Source organism: Alosa sapidissima, chromosome 2 (assembly GCF_018492685.1).
Source record: "Alosa sapidissima isolate fAloSap1 chromosome 2, fAloSap1.pri, whole genome shotgun sequence".
NCBI classification, from domain to species: Eukaryota; Metazoa; Chordata; class Actinopteri; order Clupeiformes; family Clupeidae; genus Alosa; species Alosa sapidissima.
In genome coordinates, this window is record NC_055958.1 from 17,260,980 (window position 1) to 17,287,417 (window position 26,438).

The 26,438-nt window shown below is 43.1% G+C and overlaps 3 protein-coding genes across 3 annotated transcripts; 2 read left to right on the forward strand and 1 right to left on the reverse strand.

The window, feature by feature from the left end:
- The first annotated feature begins 202 nt into the window (after positions 1 to 202).
- Positions 203 to 2,700, forward strand: LOC121703947 (gamma-crystallin S-like). Its single transcript, XM_042084423.1, has 3 exons — positions 203 to 211; positions 1,199 to 1,448; positions 2,438 to 2,700. Exons 1-3 carry the CDS (start codon positions 203 to 205, stop codon positions 2,698 to 2,700), a joined length of 522 nt encoding a protein of 173 aa, XP_041940357.1.
- lcmt2 (leucine carboxyl methyltransferase 2) lies at positions 1,619 to 8,011 on the reverse strand. The gene is made up of 14 exons (XM_042084422.1): positions 7,785 to 8,011; positions 7,571 to 7,695; positions 7,307 to 7,388; positions 6,865 to 7,042; positions 6,483 to 6,639; positions 5,846 to 6,035; positions 5,544 to 5,651; positions 5,275 to 5,362; positions 4,876 to 5,109; positions 4,346 to 4,585; positions 4,127 to 4,224; positions 3,743 to 3,930; positions 3,474 to 3,609; positions 1,619 to 3,138 (listed from the first exon to the last, which is right to left on the reverse strand). The coding sequence occupies exons 1-14, from the start codon at positions 7,827 to 7,829 to the stop codon at positions 2,923 to 2,925; spliced, it is 2,085 nt and encodes a 694-aa protein (XP_041940356.1). The 5' UTR covers positions 7,830 to 8,011; the 3' UTR covers positions 1,619 to 2,922.
- A 9,373-nt stretch (positions 8,012 to 17,384) lies between these two features.
- On the forward strand, positions 17,385 to 25,583 carry LOC121702886 (rho-related GTP-binding protein RhoE-like). Its single transcript, XM_042084225.1, has 5 exons — positions 17,385 to 17,878; positions 18,030 to 18,117; positions 22,669 to 22,778; positions 23,858 to 23,992; positions 24,547 to 25,583. Exons 1-5 carry the CDS (start codon positions 17,774 to 17,776, stop codon positions 24,784 to 24,786), a joined length of 678 nt encoding a protein of 225 aa, XP_041940159.1. The 5' UTR covers positions 17,385 to 17,773; the 3' UTR covers positions 24,787 to 25,583.
- Positions 25,584 to 26,438: the final 855 nt, after the last annotated feature.

The window sequence follows — 26,438 nt, forward strand, 5'->3', positions numbered from 1 at the left end:
AAAACCTGAATAGCACTAGAATCACTGACTCAATTTTTGGATCTCATTTTCATGACAAAGCGGTTGGCCAGCCCTCCCCGAGGCCCTTGGTCCTGGGAGCGCAGGGGCCTGGGGTATAAAAGGCTCCGGTGCCTGTGTCCACACTCAACCAGACCTAAAACATCTCCATCTAAAACCTACCAGTGAGTGAGAGACAGCCACAATGGGCAGGGTGAGTACAGAGGTTCCTTGAGAAGGAGAATAGATCCACTTGATGACATGTTTAAGTTGCCATTGGAAGTGAGTTAATTCATCATTTAGTTCATCAACTGTAGTTCCCACAGTGTTTATAGAATTTCAGATTTATTAGTAGTTGTAACAGTAAATACTTAACTACAGTATAATTGAAATGTACTGTTTTCAACTTCAAAACCATAATGTGTAGGCTATTTATAAATAGTTAGTTTCATTGTACCATTCCACACTGTATGTATATATATACACACAGTGCAAATTATATTATTATAATGTAATGGGAATATATGGATTGTAATATGAGTATGTAAGTTGGCCAGAGGTAGCATTTGGTTGTACAGTGGCACACAGTGAGCTACAGTAGAGAAGAGCTGAAGGAATGTGCCAACGCAGGTCTGTCTAGGAAAGTGGATGTGTTAGCCCATTCCATGGCTTGTGCCAATATCCTCAACAGGTGACAGCTGGCAGGCTGGTGCCATGCCAAGGATGCCCCCATGGTCATTCACAGCGTGTCATGTTGACATCAGCTAGTAGACTTTCAGGGGCAGCCGTGGCCTACTGGTTAGCCTACTGGTTAGCGCTTCGGACTTGTAACCGGAGGGTTGCTGGTTCGAACCCCGACCAGTAGGAATGGCTGAAGTGCCCTTGAGCAAGGCACCTAACCCCTCACTGCTCCCTGAGCGCCGCTGTAGTAGCAGGCAGCTCACTGCGCCGGGATTAGTGTGTGCTTCACCTCACTGTGTGTTCACTGTGTGCTGAGTGTGTTTCACTAATTCAGGGATTGGGATAAATGCAGAGACCAAATTTCCCTCACGGGATCAAAAGAGTATATATACTTATACAATGCACATCATCAAGTGCACCAGTGTTACAGTCTTTCTGCTCACATAACAAGGCAAAGTTTGTATATTGTTGTACATTGTGAGCTGTTGTATTTCTGGCATCCCAAACCCCTCCTCTCCAGATCATCTTTTACGAGGACAAGAACTTCCAGGGTCGCCGGTATGAGTGCGACAGTGACTGCTCCGACTTCCACGCCTACCTGAACCGCTGCAACTCCATCCGGGTGGAGAGCGGGGCCTGGGTGGTGTACGAGCGCCCCAACTACATGGGCTACCAGTATGTGCTGAACCGCGGAGAGTACCCAGACTACCAGCGCTGGATGGGCCTCAACGACCGCCTCAGCTCCTGCAAGATGGTGCACTTTGTGAGTCGTACCATCCTAGAAACTCATCAGGCTTGACCTTTCGCATTAGCGCTTTGGGTGAAGCTGTTGTTATTATGCAGCAGCTGCTGTGGGTTATATACCATAGCCAGTGATGTCAGATCTCAAAAACTCATTATCTTTTGTGGGTAAGCTGCAAAAAAAACATAAACAGAGGAGTTTACGATGTGCTTTCATTTAATTGCAATGAATAGTAGTTGCGGCAAGCTGGAAAAAGCAGAACATTCGTACAGGGCAATAATTACTAATGAACTGGCAAAGCTCAATGCAGCATAGACCCCAAGGGCTCTGCCAATACATCAATAGTGCCACTCTGTTCTGCCCAGCGCAAGGACACAGTGTCGATTTGGTGGTTCATCCGCTCACATTTCCACCTCTAACGACATATAAATGTGGCTATAAATAAACAATTCAGTGAGAAAAAAAGATGTTACATTGCTGGTGCAACAAAATTAAATAAGTAAACTCAACAGATCTTTGAATAGATGTCCCAAGCAACTTACAAAACATTGCATAAAAACAGTAAAAAATAACAAGGAAAATACTGTCAAAATCCAAACAAACCGTAAACGAACAAAAAATGCCAATAAAAATCTCTTTCAGGATGTAAGATTCTGTAAAAATAGTTCATATTCTTGTTGATTTGCCCCCAGGTCAGTAGTGGCAGCTATCAATGTCATTTATGCTATAAAAATATAAAGGATATAAAGGCATAGTTTCATACCTGAGTCTTTGGTATCACTGTCATTAAAAGGGGAACAAAATACAGCAATTGGCAGCACATGGAGAATCTGTACATCTGTACATCTAAACCAATGTTATTGTTCAACAAATACAGCTAGGTACTGTACCTAAAACCACCTCACTTCCCTCTCTGATTACCATTTTATTCCTGCTACCACCACTCCACTCCTCCGCTCCTCTCCATTCCCCCTTCCCCCCATCGCACTCTCTCCTCTCGCCTGCAGACCAGCGGAGCCCAGTACAAGATCAAGTTCTACGACAAGCCCGAGTTTGCGGGCCAGGCCTACGAGGCCAGTGAGGACTGCCCATCCGTGCTGGAGCAATTCCGCCTGCGCGAGGTCCACTCCTGCAAGGTCGTGGAGGGCTTCTGGGTCTTCTACGAGCACCCCAACTTCCGCGGGCGCCAGTACTTCCTGGAGAAGGGTGACTACCGCAAGCCAGCTAATTGGGGCGCCGTCTGTGCCACCGTGCAGTCCTTCCGCCGTCTCACCGAGTGACCACAAGCCCTTTCCTCAACACTTCCCTCCAAACTATGACCAGTGCTCCAAGTGCCCCACATATCTGTGTGCCCAACGGTGCTGTACCTTAGCTTGTGACCTAGTTCATTTGGAATAAAACTCAAATTGACACACCAAACTAAAGTCTGTCTGTTTGTTTGGCTTCCTGGTTTTAAATAAGATGTACTTCTCTGTTGCAGTCTCCGACTGTAATGCTGAGTTCTAAGTTGCCATGCTCTCCCTTAGTTCTTCTGCAGCAAGTGAAGTGGTACATTCTAAGACTGCTGGACTCAGGTCCACAGTCACAGGATGGCTATTCAAGTGGGTCCCAAACGAAAAGCAGTTCCCTCCTCCGCCAATTAGTGTGACCTTTGACCTGTCCTGGTCAAGCAGCTCAGAGCAGAAGGAATGCAGCATCAGGGGCCAAGGAATGGTAGACTACAGACAGACAGAGACAAGGAAGGAATCAGATAAAAACAGAGAAAATAGAAAAATCAAGGACATTTAATGTCTACAATACATTACTGACGGTTTAAGTCTAACAGGGGGGGCACACCAAGCATGCAACTGAAGCATTCCATTCGCATACCGTCTGCTGCAACAATTATCTTCAACTATTATCAATGGAACTGGCTACACCAGACGTGATGGCGAACGTTCAAAAATACTAGACCAGTCTTCTAAATCGTTTTTACACTACGCAAACGGAGCACTTCAGTTGCGGACCCGATGTAGCCCGGTGTAATATTCAGAAACAAGAAGATGTAACTTACTGTGTCCAGATGGTACTCCACACTGGCACCTGTGCCCAGGTGGATCACTGCCACTCCAGGTACACCCTCCGTATGGAGCCAAACCCCACCCACAACAACGAGCCTCTCACCAATCACATGGGCACAGTGGGAATACCTAAAACAGACACAGGACAGTCTGTAGGGTTAGATGCTTCATTCTGCTCTTGGAGGAGAGAAAGAGGGGAAGGGTGATGTGCTGATAATCATGGGAAGATGCAGAGACTTTTTTAGATGTACAGTGGACACACCTGGGTACAACAGGAGGATGCACCTCTAATGTCTCCCAGCAGAAACCTTTAGAGGTGGGTTTTAGTAAAATGGTGTCTCCTAAAGGAATTCCTCTTCCTCCCAGACCACCGAATATGACCGCACCTTCCTGATAGGCACACGCGGCGTGCGAATGCCGAGCTTCAGGGTAGATGCCCTCCACTGGAATCTGCCAGAAGAGCCTCGGTTAGGAAACACTCTCTGAAACTTTCAACACCTACATACTACTAATACTTTAGAAAAATTGACACCAATATTAGTTTTGCTAATCAAAATCAATGTACAGTACAGTATATAGTAAGCAACAGAATGCTCAGTGTCTACATGCTAATTTGCTGACATGTCTCTGCCACTACATACTGTACCTCTGTCCAGTGCTTGGTCTCCAAATCAAGAAAGTGGACATCACCCATGACTGGCTCCACCACTGAGCGTCCTCCAAATACACATAATAATTTTTGGTCTGAAAAAAAATAAAAATATATAGAAGTCAGAAATTACTCACACTTAAATAAAGGCAAATACATACCCTTCCTCCCTTCAACGCTCTAACCAGAATGTAATTTCAGAGTCACCACCCTTACCATTATATTTTAGCAAAGTAGCAGTATGCCGCCATCTTGCTTGTGGGTGACAGCCACTGCATTCCATTTCCTCTAATGACACATTCATTGATAAAGATGATGCACTGGATTCTGTGTGTTCCCTGAGGTCATAGGTCACGCTGAGAACATCCCCAAAAGGCTTCAGCGGGGACGACCTCCCACCAAACACCAGCGATTCCCGTCCTGACACTGCAGTCATGCTGTGGTACAGCCGGGCATCTGACGGACAACAAACCCATCATGATAACAGTTCTTCTCTGCATATCTACAGAGAAAAGATTAGTTGACCACTGAGAACCAGTGGACTTGAGTATTGATTAAGAGCAACACTTCCATTTATTCCTTTTACCGGGCAGCTCTACAGGTAACATATGTCTGTATGTGGGCATTCAAGTATGTGGGTGCAGAACCGGAGACTACTTTGTAGGCCAGCATTAGTGATTTGAATTTAACGCGGGCAGCTTGTACCAGGCAGCCCTCTCCTGCTTTGGTAGCTAAGAGCTCCTCACCCCAGTCCACAGAGGTCTCCACACAGGCCCAGCTCCAGCTGACCTGGCCTCTGATAAGGACCCTGACGGCTGTTTCTCTGCCACTTCTCCCGTACCCTCCGGTCAGCATGAGGAGGCGAGGCTCCAGCAGGGCCGAGGCCATCCCCAGACCCTCCACGCACGGGTCACCCGATAGGCGACTCGCTCTCAGGGGCTCAGGCTCCAGCCGAGGACTTAGATCAGGAACTGGGGACACTGGAGAAGATCAAATCACGGTGACTATTATGTTTTCACTACCTGCTCAAGCTAGCGTTTCAGATAGAAAAATTGATAGCACCCTTAAGCTCAGCTGCTAAGTGTGACTGTGGCACTGTGCTTGCTGACACATGGGTGCTCATGGTGAGGTGAGGTTGGCAGTACCTGTGGGCGGGATGAGGAGAGCCTGGCTGGTCAAAGAGCCTTTGGAAGCAGTGAGGATGAAATAGTGAGAACACTTCTGGTGCCACTCCTGATAAGAAACAAAGAAAAGCAATCTGAGGAATCTAAGGAAACTCACAAGGGCTTTCTAACTTTATTGAATGGAATGCACGATGGGTTATAACTTGGTGAAGGGTATGTGTTTAGTTTATGAACGCTTCAGGCAGATGACAAGTGTAAAGAGAGAAAAAGCAGGCGAAGGAATATCTAACCTCATACTCATCAAATGGCTCCAGTCCCTCCACTCTGTCCCTCTCCTGCTGGGGTACGAGCCCCAGGTAGAACTGGTTCATGTCTACGCACACACACTCCTCCCAGCCCTGTGGGAGGAAACAACAGGGAAAGAATGTGTATGAGAATTCTAAGATCCATCTATAGCAGTTGATGGATGTTTCTCCAGATTCTCCAGAAACATGTGTGTCAAGATGGTCAAATAAAATCAGTGCTGATTGTCAGATACACAGGACTGAGAGAAGACGGAGCATGTTAAATGCATCAGAGTGTGTAGTCCCACCTTGCTTAAGAACCTCTGTCTCTGAGCTGCCACGCACGGATAGCTCTGTAATGCATGTAGGGCAGAGTTGAGCTTCAGGAAGTGAGCCTGCATCACTCTCCCAAAGGGGTCTAGAGGGCGGATCTGCTCGTACATCACAAACATCGACTCTGGGAGGAGCCTCGCTGCCCAGCCAATCACACCGTCTGATCTAGATGATCGGAAAGCAAAGATGACTGACTGCGCAGATGCACAGAATCAATACATCCTATATACTGTGTACATATTGCCTGTTCAAGTCACTTAGGGTACGTTCGGACTTAGCTACAAGAGAAGTTGTGCAGACCGCTTTTTTCTGTTTTTAAAAAATCTGCCATCGCTTTTGTTCCAAAAAGCAGCCGGAAGCTTCTTTTTGTGATATGCAAAGTATCCGCTTGTGACTGATCAGCTATCAAAAAAGATGTGACATAGGGTGTTTTCCCACTAGAAGTTGAAAATTTCTTAACTTTAAAAACAGCTCTAAGCTGCAGAAAAAGATGTCCACGATCGCGTTTTAAAAGAAACCAAGGATTTTTTTTGAAAACATGGCTACTCCATAGGATTATAGCAGCAGTGAAAACAGCAGTGAAAAATACAACTAGTCTGAACATAGCCTTACTCGTCCGTCTCCATGTAGGTGAGCACCACTTCAGACAGCAGCAGTGTTGGGCAACCCCACTGAAACCCTGCTCCACACAGAGCTACCTCCACCTCCTTCTCCTGACGGATGTCCAGGCCCAAAAGGCGGTACTGATCGTTAGATACATACAATGGTCCTGTGACAAACAAAGACAATCATTAACTATTATGAGTAATGGATATACAATAAATAACCAATTAACACTACTTAATGCACATTGTAAAATAACTCTAATTAACCCTACTTTATGTACACTGTAACATCTACTACACATCTATTCTCTTCGCATCTCTTTGTTATTTGTTCAGTTCATGTGGATTTGTAATGACATGTATCCTCCAAACAACTGTGTGTGACCCACCTGAGTCGTGGGACAGGAGAGGTTTCCAGTCTTTCAAGTGAGGATCAGCTCTTATCAAGGCTGCTTTTCTCTGGGCTACACCAGGAAAGTCCACTTCAAACACAGTCACTCTCTCCATGACCCCTTCGGCATGCAGTCTGAAGTACAAAGAGTCAAATCCTGCACCCAGTGACAGCATCTGAAAAGGTACATTGAGTATAGAGGGCAGTGTGTGTGTGTGTGTGTGTGTGTGTGTGTGTGTGTGTGTGTGTGTGTGTGTGTGTGTGAGTGTGTGTGTATGACAAAAAGTGAGTAAGAACAAAACAGCAAAAGGTGCATGTGTCAACTAAAAATTACATCTTTACAGTGGTCTCCAATATCCATAGAAACTATCTTAGCACAAACCTTTAACACAATAGTTACTTTCAACTGTAGTGTGCATGTTTGCAGTATTTTGAGCTACCTGTCTTCTACTGCAGTTTGATGTGGCCTGGAGAAACTGCTTGACACAATGATCCACAGCCCTCCATCTCACATAATAACCCCTGAGGGACACATACAAGGATACAAAGATTTGTCACATAGCGGTAGGCTACTTTGTAAGACATATCCACCCAGAAACAGCAACACACATACGCATTACGCACAGACCTCACTTCTTATGTCTCATTTATTTTCTATACGATGTCATAGGATGGGCAATGCCAATTCATGTTCGGTCGATCACCTGTTAATGAGAGGTGCTCGACGTGACACCTTGCATACAAACCGCCGCTGGAAGTCATCTCGGAAGTAACCATAGACTGATGCAGACACCTTGCTAACCACACTGCTGTCATTGGTTCCCTGCACCTGAACAAGGGGAGAATGGTTTTAATAGATCTTTCCGACATTAGACAAGTATTTGTAAAATATACCAACATTGACAGAATCAAACTTACAGCAGTATCCTTCCCTGATTTTCTAGTTTTGTGGCAGGCAGGCATGTCTTTTCTGCCTCAGACAGCACAAGTTAAGGGCAACAATTGACGAGCCTAGCTGAGACTTACAACAAAATAAAACCTAGATATCTAGCTAACCAATGTGTTGCATTGCCCCACCATATTGATTTAATATGCACATGGAAACAGTGAAATGAGAAAGCTACATCGGCGTGTGTTATGGTTGAACTTCATCTACGTTAGGGAGGTTATGGAGACGGATTGGTGGATACCTCACGCCGCCCTCTAGTCGTGGGGAGTAAAACTGTGCTCATCATTGACTCATCAAGATCACTCATCAGATCTTTGTTGCGGTAAACCCATGCAGAAACATGCGATATATATTTGTAGGTGCGTAAACTAGGTCATCTAATATGCCATGTCCTGAAAAATCCAGTTCTCATGCTTATTTGGGAATAAATAGTGGGAGGTTTAGCCTGGTTGCATAGACCAACAATATAGTCTATGTAGGCTAGAACATGTATTGTGAAGCATTACACATCATTGCAGTATAGTTTATTTGCTGAAAATATTAGTAATATCATGTGTAACCAGGGACATTCATTGGTGTAGCCTAACTTATTTTTTTGGACAAAACCTATTTAGACAGCAGAGGGCAGTCTTCTGCCATTGCTTATGCCTGATTTCTGCTGCTTCACCAGGAGTAGGCCTACCCTCAAAGCATAATATTAGGGAAACAGAAACAATGGGTAAATAATTAACTGCTGCCAATGACGCACTTAATGACACTGTAGTATTCCAACTATCCTCCTCATAATTGCAATTTTCAAAATCAGGATTTATGGCCTCATCGTTTCACTACTAATTGCATTGCACATCATTGAGAATCAGATTGAACTTTTGCTGGGATTTGGCATTAGTGCTAATAACCATAACATGCCAATATGTTGACATTTTGTGAACACTGACTTTACTGCCTCACTAGTTTAATGGTGATATAATGGTGATAAATGGGCTACGACAGACAGAGCAGTCCAGGGTCAAACTAAATCAAAGCCATGCTGTGGATGCCCACAGCTTGAAGCAGCACTCCCTGCCCTCTGCATATGTGTCCTCGTGTTTCAGTGGCTGCCGTAAGGGCACTTATACAAACCCTGAGACAGGGCAATCAGGGCATATCTCAGAGGCCTCTTATGGATGTGATCATGTGAACCTTAACCTGACTACTCTGTCACTGGGAGTGATCATTTGAAACTGTAAGTGAGTGACTGCACAGTAATCGTTACTTAGAGTGAAATCAACAGCGCTCTGTAGAGTCTGCTGCTGAAGCAAAGCAAGCATCTGGAATCCATCTTAATGACGACCAACGCTCATGAAACAGTCAACCTTATTTTCTGGGTATCTTAATGTTTAGTTTTCTGGAAGTAATATTATGACACACACTCACACACACACACACACACACACACACACACACACACACACACACACACACAGTTTCTGGCTGGTAGGTTACACAATTGTAAATTGTTCACTGGAATTTTTGGTCTCTGACGCTATACAACACCGAGTGAATGTGCTTTGGAATCAGTGCTGGGAACAGACTGTAGTCTGTATTCTATAGAACTGGTCTTTAGAAGTGGAGGCGCAAAGTAAATTGACAGTGACCATGCAAACAAGGCAGCACTTCCCCATGGACCCATTAATCCACTGCTCAGGTAGGCTATCAATCCAATGTCCACCGTGAACTCTCCCAGAGGGGCATGTGAAGGAGCCTCATGGCTGGGACAGGTCAGAGCTGGGTCACTGGATGTTTCCTGACAGGGGAGAGGGTGGACCACTTGTTCACCTCTGTCTGGCTCGTGTCCATCTCACACATCTCCCCATCTGTTAACGTCTCCAGTTGTCTGACGATCGGACGGACACTGCTCTTGGGCCATCTGGTGCCCTTTAGAGCTAAGGAATAAGGCCAAGTGCTATGCAATGCAGCACCTCATTATTTGCCTCGCTGTCACTGCTGCCAAAGAAAGCCACCTGCTACAGAATTTAAAGAAAATGTAACTAATGAAAAAGCCTTTAAACATATACTGTGTTTTGACATAGTATTTTGAGATTCTATGGATAGGTAACATGTTTGGCTGCATTTGGGTTATAGATAGAGTTTCATCATTAAACATGTAGCTATATTCCATGGCTGTTGTTTTAAGCTGTTGAGCATTTTCCATTTTGCATTAGACAACCACATTCATACCCTACCAGTAGAAAGTTACACATTGTATCAATATGAAAGATCTATACTGGACATTTCGTGATGCTTTTTCAAAAGGCCAAACAACTTATATGATAACCAGTTGGTTTATTATTATGATTTTATAACGACAGAATAAAACACGTTTATTACAGCATTTTTTTAAGTTTACTTTATGCTCCTTTAAGTATGCTGAACAGAATGATTAAATAACCAGGCCTTCCGGAATGGCCTTCAGTTCCTCCAATGGTGAAAGCACTTTTTTCCCTTATGGGTCACTGGAAATATGAACTAATGTAGCTCTAAAAATGAATCTGTCAAATATCCTTCCTGTTCACTAAGAAATTACCATGCTGTCCTTTGTGAGCCTTCCAGGGGTGCACTGAGAGATTTTAAGAGCATCCCACACAAGCCCTGGGGCAGAGAATTCCATTACGAAGAGACTGTCCATCAATTCAATCAATCCCACAAGACAATTCTGTGTATTTGTAGTGTTGTTACTGTTTGCCAGGGGGCTACCACTTAGTATGGACAAAGGGAGAGATGTGGCTGAAAATGCCTAAAGAAATGTCCCGATGCTCTTTTTTACTCAGTATGTTCAGTGCCAAAGCACTGGATCTCTGACAGAGTCACTTTTTCACTTAATCTAATCATCTTTCAAAACCAAAAGGTGAAATGGGGTAGGCATAGCGTGGCATATATTGTGAACGTTCAACATCTTCAAAGGCACAATGAAATATCCAAAGAAAAAAGAATTTGCAGAGGCACTTTGAGGTTGAAAAAGTATAAAAAAGCCTTTAATTTATCATGGCAAGAACTGGTTAAAAGCACATGGGCCTACGTGTTACGGCCATATGGATATTCAGATTTTAACATTAATATGTGTGTTACACATTAACCAAGTAGTCTTAAGTCTTTACATGTCACACTCTTAGTGTATACATTCATTTATACCTTTATATTTTTACATGTTTTTATATTAATGTTTAAATCTGAATATTTGCCCACAAGCTTAACACTTTACCCATCTTTCAAATTAGGGCCCTATATGTAGAAGATGTTGCTAAATACTCTATACTCCCTACAATCTGGCAGGATTCTGCCTTTAAATCTGTTATCATATTTTAATCCAGCTATTAAATCTAGGTCACCTTGTATTGAAAGCAAGAAAAATTAAGCTTGAGGTCAAATGGCCAGCACAGTGTTCATTTCCACCCTACACTGATAATTGACCCACCTCCTCCAGTAAGTCTTGAGGCTAGTGGAGAGTGTATGTGGCCATCTTGATACCCCTTTTGACCCTCCTGGCCTCCATAGTTTTGAAGCTCCCACACAAAATCAAGCAGCCAAGAATGACGACATGCCATACCCTGTGTAATATAGTCAGCCCTCAGCAATGTAGTTTTCTTCTCTGAAAAGAAAGAGAAAATGATACTTCCTCATAATGGTACCCATTGCATATCCTAGGCCTATCTGTAATTCAAGGAAAGGCTGACTGACGTCCCAACAGAGGCTTGCATGGGCGTTCAGGCACAGGAATCTCATTCCAAATGAAATCTATTCTCTGTCTATCCTCTGGTCATTTTGCTGTGCTGATGTTGTGCTGCAGATGGCTCGCCTTGCTCCACACCAAAAACGCACAGCACCAGTGCACTCCAAAATCCCCACCACAATCCCCGCTGACAGTTGGCAAAAATTAAGAGAGCCCTCAGAGGCTTTCTGATGGTGGCAGGAGTTGGTGTATTTAAAAAAGCCTTTGCTCCAGAGAGCGGAGTAAAATGTAAAATAGGAGGACTGCTCCCTGTGGGCCCCTGGCGGTATGGGGCTTCTGAAGTGGGAACTCCAGAATCTGGACATGGAGGGTATTTGGCCCTGAGGAAATCTTAGGCACATACACAAACTCTCTGGAATGCAGAATTGGAAAATCGAGGTCCTGGGCAATGAGCATTATCTTATTATGTCTGCAATTATCGCATTAACTCTGGAAGTGAATTGTGTAAATAAAATTTGGCTGTATGTGTTATAAGTGATATACTCTGTGTCCATAGTTTATTTGTTCATATTTGTCCTAACAAATACTTGCATGGACAGTCTAGTTTTAGAGTAGAATCAAAACGGACAGTGAGAAAAAAAATAATCAAACACTTATTGTAAGCCCGAGGAAAACTGGTTCCTCATTATGGAAATTGTTCTAGATTCCAATTATTTACCCATTTTATGTGGAGAGTATACCCTTCATAATTTGACACAACTAAGCATCTGGATCAAGGAAAGTGTCCTGCTGTGTTTGTGTACAGTTCCAATCCCCGGAGGAGGTGGCTTGACTTACTTATCATTGACCTGGTTTAGATTCAAAGCACCTGAAGCCACAATGAGCCTTTTCTTTGTGGGCAGAGCACTCTGAAGGCTACTGCATGCTCCTGAGATCAACTACACAGATGCACATAGTCTTAATGCTTAAGTTGTACCCTACATTTTAAAAAAAAGAACCTTGATGGCTGCCTCAGATTTTGATGTCTGGACCAGAAAAAAGTCTAAGCAATCAAAATACTCTGACATGTTGATAAGAGGTCATAATGGCAAACAGGTAGACTGAGTAGTATTTTGTGATTTATGCAAAACAGTTCTGGAGATTGTGAGAATATACTCTATTTTCACTGTGGTTAATTTACCTCACATTTGCAGAGATACAATCAGTGCATTCAAGATAATTTTCTTTTGTAAACAGGATGGCGTTGTATCTGCATTCTTTGAGAAATTACCTTTGGCACTGCGGCTGCATGATAATGTTCTCATCTGGAGCAATTCCAGCAGTAATTGAGAAAATATGTTCAATTCATCTCTCAGATATCCTGATTGGATGCTAAAACAGTGGTGGAATACAATGGTGGGAACAAAACACATGTCTGCAGTGACTGACAGACCACATTGTGTTCACATACAGGTTGTATCTTATCTCCCCTGAAACTTTGGGAACAGGTCTGACGGGACCTGCACGTCGGGATTAAATCCAAACAAAGTGTCTGATTTCACTTCCCTGCTTTTTCCATTCCTGCTTGCATGCATTACATCATTGCGCCGTGCTATAGAATGTCACTAAAAATGCTCAGGTGACAGAAATGTTTTTATCCAATTAATAAACATTTACAAAGAACACTGCTTGGTAATATAAATTCTGTGCATTTAGTACAAGACTTACTTGAATAATGTAAAACATTTTCAATATCCAATATTTTCCATTCATGAATAGGCATAAAAAGTGAAACCAAACACTGGACAAAAATGGGCAAGGGAATGCAGTGATGGCTGGGGTAGGACTGAGAGCTCAATCCTATAGTTGTTACCATGTTCAGCTGTGCAGGGGAAAGTCAGAGAAAGCTGCTTTGTACTGCAAGCTCTGTGTTTATCTTCCTCCCCACAATGCCCCCAGGAGGAAGCCAGACATGACACACGCGCTGAAGATCATGATTAGATTTAATTGAGGGTGTGAAGACAGCACGGCTCGCAGCAATTTCCACTCAAACACCAGCGAGTCTTCTCCTTCTGTCTCTCCTCTTGGGCTCTCTCTCTTTCTCACTCTCTCTCTCTCACACTCTCTTATCTATCCCCTGTTTCTTTCACTCTATTCCTCCCTCTCTCCTTCTCAGCTCTCATTCGTGCATCAGCTCACAGATTTAGAAAACTTGCTATTCAGCGTCTCAGGCCCCCAGCATGCATCTCAGCTGAGGTGGGCCCCCATGGTGTGGGCTGAGCTCCGACTCAAACGCAGATAACAAAGGCCCGGGAAGCATCGCGCGCGCGCACACACACACACACACACACACACACACACACACACACACACACACACCCCAATATACTCATAGATATACTAACAGACACACATACACCCCAACATACACACAGATATACTAACGCACACATACACACACCAATATACTCACAGATACACTAACACACAGGCATTCATACACACACACACACACACACACACACACACACACACACACACACACACACACACACACACACACATACGCTCCACCCCAGCCCTGATCTGCTGGGAATTGAACTATGCCGCTATTCTGTAGTCTTGCTAACCTGCAAAATCTAACCTGGCAGCCCCCTGTTTTTTTCTTCCCCCTTCATGAGAACTGAGCTGGAGCAACAAAGGACATCCAAGCCCCTGTTTACTTTGCACATTCCACAGCCACTGAGGTTTATTCTTGCATATTTTGGTTGCCTGATGGAGGATGGGAAAGGCTCTCTCCGATAAATAGCGGTGCCAGTATGTTATCAAACCCATATGTTTCCATGGCGCGGCATGGAGTGGTCGCCCCTGCTGTCACGTTTCAGATTTAGGCGAGCGAGGAGCAGAGCGGCGGAGCCGCTCCTCTCGTCTGAAACTCACACCAGCTGTGACCTCAGCCTCTCAAGATGTGGAAAAAACACAAACTTACACTCAAACAAATTCGTCAAAAATGAGAGACACACACACACGCACACACACACACACACACACACACACACACACACACACACACACACTTAAGGCTGGAGTTAGACCTCAGAGAGATTAAAGTCCAGCAATTCTAAACAGAACTGTGTTTTAACATGGCCTGTTTCCACACGTGGCCATTAATGCACCTACAAATTGCATGGCCAGTTTTTGAAATGATCCTTAGCAGTGCTGCTTCTCGGTGGTGGGCGCGTAAGTGAGCTATTGGCTTATGAAGCATAAATAAAGGGAGGCTGCCAGTTCTGGCTGGCCTCCAGCCCGCGAACATTCCCAGTCAGGGTTGTGCCTTTAGAGTCTTTTGTTGAGTTTCGGGAGAGAAAGATGAGAACATTTCAGCAAGAGCCTACAGCTTGATACTGTGGAGGGATTTTGTTCTAAATGATCTTTTGTGGGACGTTTGTTTCTCTTTCTCTCTCTCTCTCTCCCTCTCTCTCTCTCTCTCTCTCTCTCTTTCTGTGTGTGTGTGTGTGGGGGGGGGGGTGTCTGTGTCCATTCATAGTTTACAAAATACTGTACTAAACTACAAGAAATCCACAATGCATCAATGTAAAGAAATCCTTGAGAATTTGCCAAGGAGATGCTTTGCCAGACATGTTTTTAAAGATCAGAGTTCCTAGAATGGCGATCAACACGAGGGCCAAATACCTGCACATCTTGAGCAAGTTCATCCAGCTGTAAAAGCAACATAAAGCTGGAGCAGATGTCCGAAACCATACTCCTGAAATGCCTGGCTGGCCATTACTGCATTGGGGATAGTGATCATGAAAACAGCTGAGGCCCAAAGGACACGTGTGGGAGTATAAAACTCAAGGACAAACTCATGTCTGGATTTTTTGTTGTCACAGGTAAATTCACAGGGCAATTTCATCCTGTAAATGAAACAACATTTATACCTGATGGTGAAATGGCAGCTGCTCTTAGAAATTATCATGGGGAGTCAGATCATGCTGTGGTATACGTTTGTGTTATTGGTCACACTTGGAATTTGGCATTTGAAGTGTTCAGGATCGGCAGGAAATAGTCCGGATGGGCCTCAACAGTTTGGGAATGTGCTAAACCTTCCAACTAAACCTCTCTAAGACTGGACTGCTGGTCCTCCCAGTCAAACAAACCATACATCACAGCATCAACATCAAATACATCCATACTCCTTTGCTCTTGCTCCTACCAAGATTGCAAGAAACTTGGGTGTCATGATTGATGACCAGTTACCTTCTCTGTTGTCTCTGTCGCTCAGTTGTGCCACATCGCACTGTTCAATAAACAAAATCAATACCATACCTTACCCAACATGCAACCCCGCTCTTGGTACAGACCATTGTTATCTCTCGCCTCGACTCCTGCTATGCCTTCCTCAAGGGCCTTCCAGCTTGTGCAATGAAACCACTACAGGTGGTCCAGAACATGGCGGCACGTCTGGTTTTCAATCAGTTGAAAAGGGTGTGCGTTACCCCACCGTTCACTGAGGTCCACAGGCTACCCTTAGCCGCCCACGTCAAATTCAAGTCACTAATGCATGCTTACAAAGTGATGCTGGGTTGGCTTCCACTTACTTAAATGCTCTCATAAAGGCTTATGTTACCCCTCAGCCACTACACTCCTCCAAGGAATGTCGTCTGGCATTGCTGCCCCTACACATGTGGCAATCCAAATTGTTTTCATTTGAAGTTCCCCGATGGTGGAACGACTTACCAAGTGTTACCAGAGCAGGAGTGTCAATCTATCTTCAAGAAACTCTGGAAGATAACTTTTTCAAGTGTACCTCCTCTCTTAATACAACCCAACACACCTAAGATGCACTTACCATGAATTCCCCTTCATCTAACAACCCAACACACCTAACATGCACTTACCATGCACTTCCCTTCTTCCCTCCTTCTACTTCTTCCTTTTTCTGTTTCTAGCGCTGTCTCCTTCAGTCGAACCTCTGAATCATATGGCTAAAATTAGAGACAAATGAGAACGTTTATCCCAGAACACAGATTTATGAAAGGTTGCCTCACTCAATTCTTCCATGACAGCTTCTTATCTCCATAATAAATCTCCATCCAGAAGAGTAGTGTGGTTTACAGGAAATCTTAGAGAGCCTTCTGACATTGGCTTTCACAGCCTGTTTCTATAAATGATCTCTCCAACCACACTGTATGGGTTATTGGAGTATTGGGAAAAGCATAGCTCTATAGACCTATCACTGGCTAACCCAAATTGTGCTTATTGTCCCATTTGTAATGGCCATCATGTATTTTTTATGATTATTAAAATCGTGACAGGCAACCACCATATCTTGTTGCTGTAATCACCTGGGCCTTACATTAGTCTACAACACCTAAAATGTCTCTTTTGTGTTTCTGCACTGTAGCCTTGTTTTTATTGATTATAACATGTTCACTTATTATAATAAAAAGAAATGACAGGCTACACATGTCTATCATGTTGTTGTCACCACCTGCTTAAAGTGGTCTAATACAGCACACAGTCTATTAAAGAGACGTATGTTTTGTCTGTCTAAAGTTAGTGTGACTAGGGGTGACTTAACGTTATAGAATACTCCTTTCAAGGAGAGAGAGAGAGAGAGAGAGAGAGAGAGAGAGAGAGAGAGAGAGAGAGAGAGTGTCTACCAAGCAATACTTGAAAATCTACAGCATTCTTTGTGGGAAGGGTCTTACTATTATACATCATTGGTAATTTCCTAAAATATTGCGCAAGCTATTCCCGCATGGCCAGCCCTTCGACACCGTCAAACTCGTTCTAACCGACGATAGGCGTGTTCGCTGAAGTTCCGCAGCGACCGCCCCTCTCCCCTGTCTCCGGTGTTCAGCACAGCAGATTCAAATTGGCTGGGTGTCACAAATAGGTAGCCTTTCTCCTGGTCACTACTTTCTTGTCCTCTTTTCACACATGCTAATCACGGTGTTCACTGGTGGACGCCCATAGACCCATTGGCATCGGTTCCTCTTTAACGCTGGGAAATTATTTCTGCAACTTTAACTGCATGAATATTTAAGTGATTTTTTGGGGAGTCGGCCCGCACTACAGCAGTACCTCAGTGTGTCAGCAAGGCTCCAACTTTGTGGTACAGAGAGAATGTCAAAATGTATGAAGGTTGATGGATCGTTTGAAGAGTAACAGAGCCAGTGCGAGTGAGTTATAGAGGAATCCCTCTCACGGACGAAGTCTATCTTTGGATTAATGAAGGAGTGGATGTAGATGATTTCTTGAAGGATGGAGCATATTCACGACATGAAATGCAAAATAGTGGTCGTTGGGGATAGTCAGTGTGGAAAAACATCACTGCTGAGCGTATTTGCGAAAGACTGCTTTCCAGAGGTAAGCTCAATCACGCATTTCTATCTCTGATTATCATTAAACCATAGACAATGTTAGGCTACATCGCGAAGGATGGAGAGGTTGGAGGTCTTTGATTGGAACTATTCCCATCATCATCGAACTTATGCATTGTCTTATTTTTTTTCTTCAGGGATACGCTCCAACGGTGTTTGAAAACTACACTGCTAGTTTTGAAATCGACACTCAAAGAGTTGAATTGAGGCTTTGGGACACATCTGGTAAGATTATCAGCGCGACACACTAACACAGCCTGTTTAGTAGGTCTAGTGGGTAGCCGACAGTCTACTTGCTGCATTTTTATAGAAATACATTAATATGTCAATTAAGTTGGAAAAACACGAGATGGTTGCCTGTAGCACTGAATGTGAATGTCCGTGTTGTCCGAGCAGTTCGTTGTAGGGATCACTTCATGCTCATCTCGCTCTATCCAGTGGTTAGTCCTGAGGAATGACGCTCCAGTTCTGGAATGCTGGAAGCGCTGGCCAGGATACGAAGTCAGATAAGGTTATAGAAACCGCATGTCCATTCAGTTCCAGGCATAGGAACGCCCTGGTCAGAATGAAAGCACTGTTAAAAGATCAACGAACGGTGATTATTTTTACCTAGTAATTGCGTAATTAGAATGGCAGGATCAAGTAAGAAGTAGCCTACACATGGAAACAATATTACTGTCACTTAATACGCACTGAGGTGATGTTTGAGCGTGACAGCAAACTGTTCTCCATACCTTGTATGTGTGTGTGTGTGTGTGTGTGTGTTGCACTAGGTAATAACCTAACTTAGATCTTAAAAAAGTTTTACCCAAACTGTCAGCTCACTTAACATGATTCATGAAACCAGAACTAGTGCATCATGATGGCATTTGTCAGCTAGCCCACTCATAGCACAGCTCACGTCAGGCTCTCTGCTCTGGACCAGCATCTGGAGGCAATTACTCTCTGTGTCAGTATTCAGACCTCACATCTGTTGGCCGTGGGGTTTGCCTGAATGTTAAGGAATGGGGTGGGGTGGGGGGAGCACTAGTACCACAGTTCACAGTGTGACCTCCAGTTGATTATCATCCCCTCCAGAGACCTCACCAAAACACATAGTCTCTCCAGGATCATGTTCATAGTGCTAACATTACTGAAATAACCCACTGATAGAAGGAACATATGGGGAGTTACAGAATTTCATGAACCATGTTGCTATGGGAAATGTCCAATAAAGACATTTATTGCAAACCTTACCATAATTGATTCGGATTGAATGCCAATTCCATGTCCTCATGTCTGAGAGTAGCCTAACATAACCATTTTAAATGTGTGGTGGGCCTTATATTATCTTAATACCATACTAACATATATTATGACTGCACTAGGAAAATAAACTTCCCATGAATGAGAGATGCTGAATATCTGGATCTTACTTGATGGGCCAATAGTGGCTGTGTTTTTGGTGTTACCACCAGAGGAAACTAGGGCAGAAGGATCATCAAAACAGTTACATCTGCATTCACTTTCTAGTCAGAAGCTGACCAAGAACAAGACCACATCTAAACAAGAGGTTTGTTTACATCTCAGCCATCCAGACAACAACACAGGATGTTGCAGTCTGTGAGCATCCAGTCAATTGCTAGCATCATGACCAAGTCTGGAAGCTGCCTCTCTGTTGGGCTGATGGGTGCATACCTCTGAAGCTGTGAGAGCTTCTTTTTGCAGAATTCGCCAGATCACATGCAGCTTTCTCCTCCAAGAATAGCACTGTAACCCAATTTGCCGATAGCTCATTCGTGTTGCATGTGGCCTTTTTGTCCGCTCTGAGCTTGTGGAGCAATCAGAGGGGATTCCATGGTGCAATTTTGGAACTCAGAGATAGCTGGAGACACCCTGAGAAAATATCTCAAGGAATTCCCTCATTAGTAGTGGCTAGAGTGTGCTTGTAATTTGTCAACAGAATTTGCTTCCAGTGAGGCTAAGACTGTACTGTGTGAAATGGCGCGTTGTTATTTTACCTTCACCAACAGTATTGCAGACAAGGTTCAGATATCTTCTTTTTTTAATCTAATGTGTGCTTAAATGATCAGTGTATTACTTCTGTCCTCTTGGTTACCCATTTACCTCTATATCTGATTGTTAGGAGCAGTTGATAATTGTCAGCTCACTGTAGTTATTTCTGGTTGTAGTCTGCTGTATGCTTTTAGATGCCTTTTTAGATAGTGTTTTTCCGACTGAGGAAAAATATACCATCAGCACATTTATACTTGAGATTTCCAAGAATACAATTAAGTTTTTTGGAATAACTTTTTTGACTTAGGGCTATGACGTGTGCACTCTTGTGACAACTCGTGATTCAGTGACTTTGACATAATTGTTTTGTGACTAAAGGTTTTGGCTAAAAGACTTATTTCAAAGATACAATGACATAGCCTACAACCACTATTTTGAAAGTAGGATTTATATTGCTCTTGTTTATACAACACGTGCTTTATGGGCTGTAGATATTTAGATTATGCTACACTTAAGTGCCCCTATTGCCCTATAAATTCCTTAACCCCTGTCCCTATTCAAGCCCTGAACACGGGCAGCTAGAGGAGGTAGCTGATCACGGGACCACTACAGCTATCTATTTGAAAGCATTCATTATTTATCCCAGATATTTGGTACAGATTACCTTGTTGACTTGTCGTGGTCAAATGTTGTGTGTGTCTTGTGTGGTATATGTTTTATGCAAATTGCCCATTTGGGACAACAAAATAAATTGAAACTTGAAAGTTGAAACTACATGGCAGCAGCTATTAAGTACAGTTGTGTTATTCTCCTGTTTTGCCTTACATATGCATTGCATGTCCCTTACACAACAGAGAAAGTTAAACTATGTGGTTTTTCTTCTTTCATTTTAAAGTATTTTGGGGGTTAACATGCAGGAGAAGTTTTCATGCACACACAAGCACATTCCTCGAGTTCTCAAGTTTCACACCAGATACATATTAAAGACTTTAGCAGCCCGCACTTAAAATGGTGGTCTCAGTTCTGTTTATTTTATAAGGATTGACTCACCAGACACCAGAATATTTCATTTTTGTTTGTGTCTGTCTTTGTGGTATTACTGAGTGGAAAAAACTGTGGGAGAGGCAGCAGACCAAGGCCAATGCCAAGATCTTTACAGACTTAGGCATTCCTCTGTAAGAATTTTCATATGCAGTCAGCGTTTGAAATAATACTCCATTATTTGTTATGTTGATATATATTTGTGTGAGGTTGTTTTTCCCATGACAATTTTGATTCATCACTGTTTTCACATTGCAGATTTATTTTGGCATTGATATTGTTATTACGCATGTTTCACCTCTCAGTTGGCAAAGACATACATACTTAGTTAATCCATCTTTACTAAAAAAAGTCTGTCCTGCCTGCTTTCCAAGAATTCAGATTATTTACTTTGTACAGTAAATTACACTGGCAAGTTAATAGAGCATAGCTGTCTCCACAAAGTTTGCAAACTTGTAAACATTTGCAAATCCAGCCTCAGTTAACACTGGGCCTTCTTCTCTATAGACGGCCTCTTCTCCTCATTAATTACTGCATACTATACTGTGTACATTAGAATGATTTATAGTCTAACTCTTAACTCTAAATGAAAATGAATGACATATCTATGTCAATACCAGATATCTTTGCACGTTACCAAAGACAAAGTAACCAGAGACTTTGCTCTGTCTATGGCATGGCAGTGACAGTACAGACTGTGTTGTTAAATCATCTCAACTTTGGGCTTTGACAAAGACGTGTTATTTAGATTGTGGTGCTGCTGGACTTGTGTTGTTAAAGTAGGGCCCCTGAGCTTTCCTGCATTCCTAGTAGTGGTGTGGTTGAATCCTGTTGTATGTGCTGTTTGTCATCTGTGTCATCAGTGTTTAGAGTTTCAGGGATTAAGATTCTCAAATGCTGCCCCTATATTAATCCACATTCTTTCCTTAGTTGCCATTTTGTTTGAGCCTCTGGTCTTAAATTGGACACAAGTGTAGCACTGTCTGAAAGACGTGGTCTTTCATTACACACACTTGCTGAGGATCAGATTAATATTTTCCAAAGCACCAAGTTGAACACACTTCACATGCATTAGGCTACAGTGCACAAGGCAATTTAGCATTCAGAATCAGAATCAGCTTTGGTCTTGTAAACAAATAAGGAATTTGACTCCGGTCAATCTTCCGGTCTGCTCTCAAAGTACAACACTCACTTAACATATAAGAATAGAAAATAAAAAACATGAAGAGAGTAAAAAGAATAGAACAGTGAGAACAGAATCAATGGCTGTAGAATATGGCTATATGAGAATTAATACAGTATGTACATTTGCAAATAAATAAATACTGTATACACTATATAGGGTAATGCAATTGCCAGGGGCGGGGGGGTTGTCCCTGTCAAGGTTGGCAAGTCGTGGACAGCTCAACAGGCACAGGCAAGATGCAATATACAGTTGAAAAAGGGTGGGAATAGTACAATATCAGTAATGTAACGATAATGTGCAATAACACTATTGTAACTGTAAGGATGAAGTACACATGAAGTAGATGAGCAGAACAGTGTTGATTGACTTTGTCCAATGTAAGGGTGAGGGCTGTTACTGAGTGTTTATTGTTACAGATTTGCACTGAGTCACTGCTTGATTATGGCTAGATTTACCAAATGCGTTATATATTGATCTGTTACAGTCATAACAACATAATATGTACTATTAACAGTGCATAAACTGTAAATAAAACCTTGACCTTGTGTTTACAGGGTCACCTTACTATGACAACGTGCGCCCACTGTCCTATCCTGATGCCGATGCAGTCCTCATCTGTTTCGACATTAGCCGCCCAGAGACTTTGGACAGTGTGCCAAAAAAGGTGGGTGCCTCAGAGTTGACCTGTTAAAAGCACAGGCCATTCCACAGATCCAGCTCTTTGCATTCTGTCTTATCGCAGTTGCAGGAAGTGGAGAAACTGAATGGCATTCATGCAGAGCTTTAGTTCACTCCATAAAGGCTTGTCTTTGTGTAACAGGGTCAAGTGTCTCAGGCTGCAAAAAAGAAGAAAAAAAGCTTTTCACCAACTCGACAGCACAGAGCTGTGTGTGTGTGTGTGCATTTGCCGCTCACGTGAGATTCAAGAATGATGATTGTCCCAGTGAATGCCTTGTTTGCTGTTGCAGACACACACAGGATGCTATTGTGTATGTTTTTGTGTGCGTGCGTGCGTGCGTGCGCGCGTGTGTGTGTGTGTGTGTGTGTGTGTATGTTTTTGTGTGTATGTGTGTGTGTGTATGTTTTTGTGTGTGTGTGTGTGTGTGTGTGTGTGTGTGTGTGTGTGTATGTTTTTGTGTGTGTGTGTGTGTATGTGTGTGTGTGTGTGTGTGTGTGTGTGTGTGTGTGTGTGTATGTTTTTGTGTGTATGTGTGTGTGTGTGTGTGTGTATGTTTTTGTGTGTGTGTGTGTGTATGTTTTTGTGTGTGTGTGTGTGTGTGTATGTGTGTGTGTGTGTGTGTGTGTGTGTGTGTGTGTGTGTGTGTGTGTGTGTGTGTGTGTGTGTGTGCGTGTGTGTGTGTGCGTGCACACACAAGCACATACAGATGCCTCTTGCCTCTGATGTCATAAAAACTCATTGTTCCACTAGTAGAGAGCTGTGGACATTCATTGCAACCAGAGCCAGGATGGCACACTAGGGTGGCAATGAGCGTTTGCAATTGAGAACTTCAGTGCAGGGTCTGCTGCAAGGCCTAAGCAGAGAAATAAGCACAATGAACTAGAATTCACGGTGTTGCAAATACTTTGCCATGAGGAAACCTGCTCCTATCATGTCTGTCCTGTTTTTCAGTCCTGACATCTGGATGTGTGCCCCTGGATGTTCCTGTCATCTCTGTGCAGTAAAATGATGCGGTTTTGTGGTCATATCGTGAATGCAATCTTTGCTTCCGTTTGTATTTCCAGTGGAAGGGCGAGGTGCAGGAGTTCTGCCCCAACACGAAGATCCTGTTGGTGGGATGCAAGTCAGACCTACGCACAGACCTCTGTAATTTCGTGGGATTCTCCAATCATGTCCCGACCCCCGTGTCATATGACCAGGTGAGTCTGCGCATGCAGGGCTGGGGACATATCAATTACCCAGCCACGCTAGCCTTGTTATTCTGTATAGGAACGGTAGATAGAGATATATGTCTATTCAGAAAACTCAAGCATGACATATCTGATTGGTTCACCATTAAATTTCAGTATTCTCAGTTTACTCATCCCCATGGCAAACAAGCCCCTATAGTCACAGTAACACCACTGGTACAGCAGAGTGCTAAGATTCACCATTATCATCATGACTCTGTCTCCCAGTGACATACTGATATAGAAATTGGGACCTCATCTATAGTCTATGTCTGTATTACTTCTGATACAATACATTAGTAAATGCTTATGTAATACTCTGCTCACATAACAAGATGGACCAGAGAACTTTTTTACATTTACACACATCCTCATTACAAATGATCTAGAACCTTCTCATAATATTATTACCACTACTAGCCTACTAACATTAACAGTCTTTATATATTTCTGTAACAGCCATAGCATCTCCTTTTTTGAGGGAAGACTTGAGATCAACCCTGTTGTTTTATTTCTTCTTCCAGGGACTGAACATGGCCAAGCAGATCTCGGCTCCCTACCTGGAGTGCTCGGCCCTGCAGTCTGAGAACAGCGTGAGAGACATTTTTCACGTGGCCACTCTGGCCTGCGTCAACAAGGGCCACAAGAATGTGAAACGCCACAAGTCTTCGAGGGCCACCAGGAGGTGGCCCAGTCGACCAGAACTGGGGACCGTAGTTTCTGACCTTAACAAATCCAAAGCTAAGAGCTGCACCGTCATGTGACATGGGAAAAGAATGTACACGGTGAACGTATGACTTTCTTGGGATTATTGTTTTTAAGATGTGTGACCCCCCCCCCCCCCACTCTCTTTTGGATTTTGTATGATAAGCCATCTATCCTTAGAACGCTAATGAAGGGAAGGGACAATCTTTTGCACTTTAAATGTAATGTGGAAACACAAAAGGAAGTATTATTGGGAGAGCCGTTTACGGACTTCACCAAGACCGAAACGTTTAATGAAGACCAAGCCCTGGATGACATGCCTGGACTTGTTCCTGATCTTTTTTTTTTGTCCTCAAAATGCATCTGGTACTTGGTGTCCCCAAAGGTGCTTCATTTAGAGGTGAACCATAAAGTGTGTCTGTCTTCCTGGTACTGAGAGTGATTTAGGGCCACTAGGGTGACCTAAAGGAAGATATTAATGTAGGTACATATGATGTGCTCTCTATGTAGATTGTCAAAATAGATATAGATATGTGTGTGTGTGTGTGTGTGTGTGTGTGTGTGTGTGTGTGTGTGTGTGTGTGTGTGTGTGTGTGTGTGTGTGTGTGTGCGTGTGTGTTTTCCCTTTGGAATACACTGTGCTTTCCAGTGCTATCCAGCAGTGCAAACCACTGAGTTCCCATAAAATCATTTTCAAACCTGCATTCCTTTGTACTTAGGTGTGGTTTCAGATCCTCATGGTTTGCCTGCAAATCACAACTAATGCATTCAAAAGCCACAGTTGTCAGTGATCATTTCTCTGTGTACTTTTATAGAATAAATCAGAACAGCTACTGGCAAAGATTTCTTATTAGAATTATACCTCTTTCTTGTGTCATGGTGTATGGATGGATGAACTTTATATTATATACGAATGTTGTATAATTTTTGGTGTAACAAAAGATTCAGTAGACAAGGCCTCCCAGTGATGGGGATTCTTGATAAGTCAAGAGTTCAAAGAAGATTCTGTTTCCTTTAGATATACCATGATGAAAAGAGTACCAGTAACTACATTTATGGAACACCTCCTTGCTAGCCATAGCCTTTATTTGTAGTATTATATCCCCAAGTCAGATACATTGCAACTATGTATGGGGATTTGCGAATTGATGTGCACAGGTGAAACAGAACTGAACAGTATTTCACAGCCTAGTGAGGGAAAACCACAGCATGAAGATTCACCATTTTTCTGAACCAGCTGTTGCCCTCCGTACTCTCCAGTTAAGGCATACAAGCCACAGAGCTGCATAAGGGTGATAATGTGCTATATGTGTTTTCAGCATCCAACCTACTGTATACATGTTACAGGAAAAGTGATAAAACGATTAAAAAGTTAAAAATAAACAAATTGAAGAAAAAAGCATAGATGCAAGAGGAGTTGACCTCTTAAAAATGAATGAAGAAAATGAATGAAGGGGTACAGTAGTTGATATATTAAAAAGGAAGCATCTAACTGTGGCCATTATATGATATAAAAGTATTTTTTAACATGGGTGCACTGCAGTGGAGCCTATTTTCAGTGATTTGGGAGGGTGGTGTGTGTGCCACATCCTTTAAAAACAGGTCAACCAGGGACAAGTACCACAGGAAGCACTTCCTTAGACCTACCTCCCATCCGTTCATATTTTGGTCTAAGTGTGTCTGTTTCCTTTTTGCTGATCACACAAACCCC